This window comes from Belonocnema kinseyi, chromosome 1 (assembly GCF_010883055.1).
Source record: "Belonocnema kinseyi isolate 2016_QV_RU_SX_M_011 chromosome 1, B_treatae_v1, whole genome shotgun sequence".
Classification (NCBI taxonomy): domain Eukaryota; kingdom Metazoa; phylum Arthropoda; class Insecta; order Hymenoptera; family Cynipidae; genus Belonocnema; species Belonocnema kinseyi.
In genome coordinates, this window is record NC_046657.1 from 33,133,470 (window position 1) to 33,140,909 (window position 7,440).

A 7,440-nucleotide genomic window follows, 5' to 3' on the forward strand; every position below is an offset into this window, starting at 1 on the left:
AATAATGAAAAAATCCGATAAATCGATGTTCGCTCTTTATATCCATTTATTTCGAAAATGGGGACATTTCCTGTGGGTCACCCGAAAATTTATGTTGGCGCTGAGGAGTGTAGAGGACTAGCTGGTCCAAATTACATGAATTTGCATCAGATTGACGGATTAATAAAGGCCGTGTGCTTCCTCCAAGACATTTATTTAATCTCGTGCTACCTGTGCGAATGCATGGGAAACTCATGTTCCCACTTTGTCACGAGGGTTGTGCGTCTATGAGCCAAACTGAATGCTCTTCTGACGATACGATGCGCGAGCTGGAGGAAACCTGTGTTTTGGATGAGTTGAAAAAAGACATGGAGTTAAATCTTCGTGAGCATGATGAAATTGAGGGGATAAAGTTAGATCCTGAACAGATTTCAAAAAACCCTGGTTTACGTTCCGTTGAAAAACTTTGTCTTAACTCTTTTTGGGGTAAATTTGGACAAAGAGAGAATTTACCGTAAACGGAGGTTGTTGAGGAGCGTAAACGGTTAATGGAGTTGCTTACTTATCCAGAGATGGAACTCCATGACATTGTCCCTGTAAATGATGGTGTTTTATATGTCTCTTGGTCGTATAGAGAGGAAGCTAGTGTTGCGTCACCCTACACAAACGTATTAATAGCCGCTTACACCACTGCTCAAGCTAGGCTAAAGCTGTTTGAGTACCTCTATCAACTAGAACAACGTGTGTTGTACTACGATACAGATGCATGCATTTACATATTTCATGAAAATGTATCAGAGTACAATCCCCCGATGGGTCGATTACTGGGGCACATGACGGATGAGTTGGAAGTTTACGGTAAGGGGAGCTATATTGATACTTTTGTATCTGGTGGCCCTAAATTTTACGCGTACAACGTAACATCTCCAGATGGAAAATCTCACCAAGTTTACAATGCTCCTCCAATTTCATTCTCATTCACCGCAATTCGCCGAACGAAATTTCATGATGTGGTAACTCGGACGAAGAAAAAAACATGTAAACCGGTAAATAGTAAAAGAAGATTTCCTCGATAATTACGAAACTTTACCATATGGTTATATTGAAGAGGGTCAAATTAAATAAAATTCGGAGTAGTTTGACTTGATTTAATAATTTTATTTTACCATCGCACTTTACGGTTATCTTTAAGACTGTAAAAAAATCAGATAAAAGGGGATTACGCTGTGTTATTTCTTTATTCTTTAACATGGATCCAAGGTGGAAACATCCATTTACGTCTATAATTTCTGGTCGAACGGGTTGTGTTAAAACGGTTTTTGTGAAAAAATTTCTTCAGAATATTAATTTAATTTGTGATGTTGCATTTTCTCGTGTAATTTTATATTATTTAGAATGGCAGTCATACTATAAAGAGTACGGGGAGGGAATTGAATTTTTGAAGGTTTACCACAAGCATCAGACTATAACAATGATCCTCGATCCAAACTTGTAATTATAGACGATCTTATGCGTGAATCGTCAAATAACACAGTCGTCGATCTTTTTACCAAGGGAAGTCATCACAAAAATTTGAGTGTGATCTTTATATCAAAAAACATTTTTCACCAGGGACATGGTCAACGCGACATTTCTTTAAACACTAATTATATTGTAGTGTTTAAAAACCCAAGAGAACGAACGCAAATTCGACATCTCGCTAGACAGGTATACCCTGAAAATAAACTCTTTCCACAGGAAGCTTATTATGACGCAACCTCTAGCCCCCACGGGTACCTCCTTATGGATTTAAAACTATCTACTCCTGAAAACTGTAGATTTAGAGCTTGTATATTTCCGTCAGATTCATAACAATACGTTTACGTACCAGCAAGGGATATAAAAGCAGGCTCATCAAGCACTCTAGTACCAGTTGTACGTCTGTCATGATGACGCATGCACGAAAATCCATCGGAAAGAAGAATGCTAGAAAGTTACACGCTCTCCATCATCTTAATACAGATCAGCGACGCTTTGTTTAAAAAAAAACTAACCCACAACTTGTTAAAAGTATCTGTGAATTTGCATTGAATATTTTACATGGAAAAAGTTTCTCTACGACAAACCGACAAGAAAAAAATTTAAAAACACAGATATGCATTAGGAAAACTAGTTTCACCTTACGGCTCGTGAAAGAGTAAAAAACGCTTTATTGTACAAAAAGGAGATGGGTTTTTACCACTTCTACTAGCACCAGTCCTTGGCTCCCTTTTCTCCAACATGTTTTCATCTTCGTAATTATTTGTCATATTTACTCAAGTGGGACATGCTAGGAAAATGGTACTTGTATCAAGTGATAGTGTCGAGCAAATTCAGCTCCAGTCGAACCCACAACAATAACAATTATTCACCAATTTTGTTACCGCAAAAACACCTGGTGATGTAATTTCCAGACTCGACCATGAGATGAGTAAAATTTTATACTCTCCGTTATACACTGATAAACATAAAGTGGAAATTATATCAGCAAGTTTTACAAAGATTTTGGTTCTTTACCGATGAAGCGAAAAATTTAATTGGAAAGAAAAAGGAGATAAAGGATGCTCTTGATGACAAATTAAACAGTGCTCAAAATGAAATGACAAGTCCGCGTGAAGATGACGATTTTTTAACTCTTTCCATCTCAGATCTTATTGCCTCTGTGCCAAAAACTTATAGGGAGAAGAGTGAATATTTGATTGAAAGATTACAAGCACCAGAGGTTAAAAATAGAATAAAATGGGATAAACAGGGTGTTGTATTTATCGACGGAGAACGTGTTGAGAAATCAAATATTTCAGATTTAGGGAACGATGCTATTAGGTGTAGGAAATCAGTTGTTGTGCCAGGAAGACTTCAGTTTGCAAAACTTCTTCAAGGAATTAAGACACCAAAAGAAATTTTGGGCAATGGTGAGTACTGGAGATGAAAATCACATGTATATGTAGCAAGGTTATTAAACAACTCGCGTAAAAGTTCTACACCCAAGAAATCTATAAAACTTAATGAAGCAAATGCGGTAAAACTATAGAATATCAGTCTCTGATGAGTGATAATGAGAACTGGGAAAGTACCAACTACTCGGAAGCTGCAGATGGCGATGATGGTACTATTAAAAGTAATGCAAAACGACGCACCTGGCTGAATTTTAATTTATGAAAAATGAAACAATTGGAAGACATGTATTATGACCCTTCGCATGAGGTTTCTTACGCGAGTTTAGAAAAGTTTGCCAAGTCTACAAGGAGAAATATTCCACGTGATCAAGAAATTGACTGGTCAAATTGTCAAGATGCATACAATCTCCATCAACCTATTAGACGTAAATTTTCTAGACAAGATTACAGTGTGTGTAATATTGATGATTTTTGGAAAATTGACCTAGCAGACTTGAGATCTTGAAAAAGCTACAATGATGATTTTTCCTATCTACTGGTTGTCATTGACGTTTTGAGCAAGTTTGTCTGGGTTGAACCACCTCAAAGTAAAACTGCATCTGAGGTTAAAGAAGCATTTGAACGAGTTCTTCATAGAACCGGTGGTTCTATAGCATACGTATGGCGCCATCTACAGTAAATCTCCAAAATTCTGCTGTAGCTTCTGCAAATATACAGTGACAATTAGTAAGAAAAGCCATCCGTAAAAAAGTACCTAAATACAGTGTAGATGATATTGTACGCGTCAGTCGTACTAGAGACATCTTTGCAAAAGGATATGAAGCTGACTGGACAGAACAGCTGTTTGTTATTAAAAAGGTTATTACCTGGAGAACACAGGCAGCTATCTTATACGAATTGAGAGATTTAGCTGGAGAGGATATTGATGGAATTTTATACGAACAAGAATTGGGTGGGACTCACAGAGATTCAGTTTCCACGATCATTTCTACATGTGAGAGGTGAATCCAGCATGGAAAATCGTATTTCAATTGTATCAAAATCAGTCGTAGAGAAAATAGGTCTCATTGAATAATCTACAATTGAAAGTGTTCGAGTAAACGAGTCTGGTAGTGTTGATTTAGTCATATCGGAAAATTCTGACAAACCACGCGAGAATAATATCATTTCAGCCGATGAAGGTTTTAAACTGGAACTGTTTAAAGGAAAGTGGAAACGCCTTATTGCATAATTCTTTCCACTGGGAGTCTACTCGCAAATGGGTGACCTCATATATGCTATAAATAATACTCCCGAAATAAGTAAGCATGAAGTTGTCAAACAAGAGAAGAGAAACAATCATTATATAACGCTGGAGAAGATAGGTAAAGATGATTGTAAGAATACGGGTCGTCACTTTTTGTTAATCAGTGAGAAGATATCTCAAATTATAGGTTTTACACCTTATACAATTTTACCTATCGATACATATATGGCACACCATCTACCAAATTTATCAAACGGTCTACCAAGTAAACTTTTTGTGTACTGTGATCTGTGCGAACCAAGAATCACTGGAAATGTAAAAACACCACTCTTACGAGTCGTACCGGTGGATACGAAACATTATATTTTTGGTTCAACACAGGTGACCATTTAGGAATTGCTGTACCATTCGAACTTGGCACGTGAACCATAATACTTCATTTCAAACGGATTGCGTAAAAATGAGTCAATACACAGATTACTATACATCTCAAGTTGCAGGTGGAGGCATTTCCAAAATTTACATTGGTTCTCCGTATCATAGAGGACATGGTATAGGTGGTTTTCTCGGTGGCCTGTTTCGACGAGCTTTACCATTTCTCACACGTGAGGCAAGAGTTGTTGGAAAAGAAGCACTGCGCCATGGAGCGAATGTTCTTGATAATGTGTAACGTAACATACCATTGAAAAAGGCTGTGAAAACACGAGTCAATGAGGCTGGAAAGGAATTGAAAAGACGAGCAATGGAAAAAGTGGAAAGCCTGATGAACGAATCGGGACATAAATTGAGTGGGAAGAGGAATAATCTTCAGTCGTTCGGCGTTCACATCGTGTTGAAAATCACTGGAAAATCTCGTAGAAGGAATAAAAAGGGTGGAAAAATCAGAAAGAAGAGGAAGAAGAAAACGGCAGTCAAGAGAAAGAAAAGTAAAAAATCTAAAAGAAGCGCACGTCCAAAAAGTACAAAAAGATCAGTAATTGACATTTTTGGAAACAAGTAAAAATGTCATTTTTACACTCACACTCGTGCGGGTGCATGAAATCGGAATTAGATCTCTTTTTACTACCTCCAACACAAACGTCGATAGAGGGCTCTCAATGGGTGCACTATAAGCCAGTTTCATCTCTCACAGATGACTCGCCCATCGAGTTTGTAATTCCAGGCCAGGGGACTGAGTACATTGATCTTGCACATACACTTCTAAGTGTAAGAGTCAAATGAATCACTCCTAAAAAAGCTGCAGAAAATTCTTCGAGTGTAGAATCCATTGTTCCTGTCAACAATTTACTGCATTCCATGTTTAATCAGTCGGATGTATACTTTAATCAGAAGCCTGTCTCGCCACCAAATAATGCATGTCCATACAGAGCATATATTGAATCTCTGCTCAACTATGGGCCAGCAGCAAAAAAAAGTCATCTCACATCTGCATTATGGCATGGCGATACAGCAGGTAAAATGGATGACATCACAACGCAGAACCAGGGTCTCGTCGATCGACAACTTATACTGGGTGAAGGAGAAAAAATTGATCTGATTGGTCATTTGCACAGTGATGTTTTTAATCAGGATAAATTTCTCTTGAATGGGGTTGAACTTAGAGTTCAGCTGGTGCGCTCTAAGGATGCTTTTTGTCTTATAGATCATACTAATCGGGCTTATCTTCATATTGAAGAAGCATCTCTTCTTACTCGGCGTGCAAAAATCAGCCCTGGGATTATGCTTGCACACAAAAAAGCTCTTTCTCAAGGTACGGTCAAGTATCCACTTACCAGAGTAGAGGTTAAAAAACTCACGATTCATTCTCGTGTTCAAAGTTAAACTCTCGATAATGTTATACTCGGTAAACTACCTAAAAGGATCATCATTGGAGTTGTCGAAAATGACGCATTCAACGGTCATCGTAGTAAAAATCCATTTAACTTTAGACACTTTAATATCAATCATTTCTCTCTTTACGGAGATAGTATGCAAATTCGGTCAAAGCCTTTGCAACCAGATTTCTCAAAAGGAAAGCTATACATTGATGCTTATCATACTCTGTTTTCCGGAACGGGGATTCATTTTATGAACGAGGGAAATAATATTGATCGTTTTGATTACGCAAGTGGATACTGCCTGTTTGCATTTGATCTTACTCCTTATCTTTCTGCAAATTGTCAATCACACTGGAATCTCGTTAAACATGGCAGCCTTCGCATTGAGCTTCGTGTAGAAGAAATACTACAACAAACTATTAGTTATATAGCCTACCCAGAATACGACAATATCTTGGAAATTGACGCTTCCACGTAAGTTATAGTAGATTACAGCGGTTAAAACCTGCACAGATCTGCATAAACCTGTTTGATAGAACCGGTTTTCAATATGAGTTGAACATGGAGGGGGGAAAATGACGAATGTGTACCCGAGTATATAAGACGCTCTGTTCAGTTGGTTGTAGTCTCTCGTAAAGGTATCTTCATCCTCACCTCTAATCTTGAATGTAAAATAATGGACTATATAATCGACATACAAGGCTTTTGAGATATAGATGACCAGTTTATACCAAAGGAAGTGGTGGTTGTTGCTGTTGATCACAAAATAAATAGCCCTTTGGATTATTGGACCGCCATATCTCTTCTCTGAACTTCCTGCATGTTCAAAGTCACAAAACAACTGGCTAACATGTTACTATCATGGAATTTAATGGTTCAATGGAGACATCCCAACTTTCACAAGAATTTTAGACAAATATAAACTCAAAATTGTTAGAGATCCGGATTCTAAACAAAGCAATAGATGTGTTTGCTCACTACGAAATAAAAATCCGTTTAACTCGTGTGTACAACCATGTTCGTCCACAGTCGCTACTTTGTACCTTTTGTAAATATAATGTATATATATATATATATATATATATTGTATAGGTGTTTTTTTCTCTTCTCTCATGTTGAATAGTTAGTCTCGCCATCTTCGAATGTACTCTTATTTATAGAATAGAATTAAGAATTTAGATGTATTTTTTTACTACGTTTCTCAGGTACCTATATTTATATTGGTAGAATTAGGAAAGTATATGTAATTTTTATTTAGAAAATATCAATAAAAAACATATGTGATCAAGAAAATAATGGTTTAATTAATTAACCTGTCTTTAACTATTTCTTTTTTAGAAGTGCATTAAAGAATTTTTTAATAAATAATTTTTAAAATTAAAATTTCTTACTTCGAAACATTAGATTAGATATAAGACGCTATACTTATTTTGTAACTCTCATTCTCTAATTCTACAATTCCACAGTCTTCACCCCCCCATTC

At 36.8% G+C, this 7,440-nt stretch overlaps 1 protein-coding gene across 1 annotated transcript; it reads left to right on the forward strand.

Annotated features, from left to right (window-relative positions):
* The first annotated feature begins 5,175 nt into the window (after nt 1-5,175).
* On the forward strand, nt 5,176-6,435 carry LOC117177425 (uncharacterized protein F54H12.2-like). The gene is made up of 3 exons (XM_033368100.1): nt 5,176-5,346; nt 5,449-5,900; nt 6,000-6,435. The coding sequence occupies exons 1-3, from the start codon at nt 5,176-5,178 to the stop codon at nt 6,433-6,435; spliced, it is 1,059 nt and encodes a 352-aa protein (XP_033223991.1).
* The last annotated feature ends 1,005 nt before the right edge of the window (nt 6,436-7,440 follow it).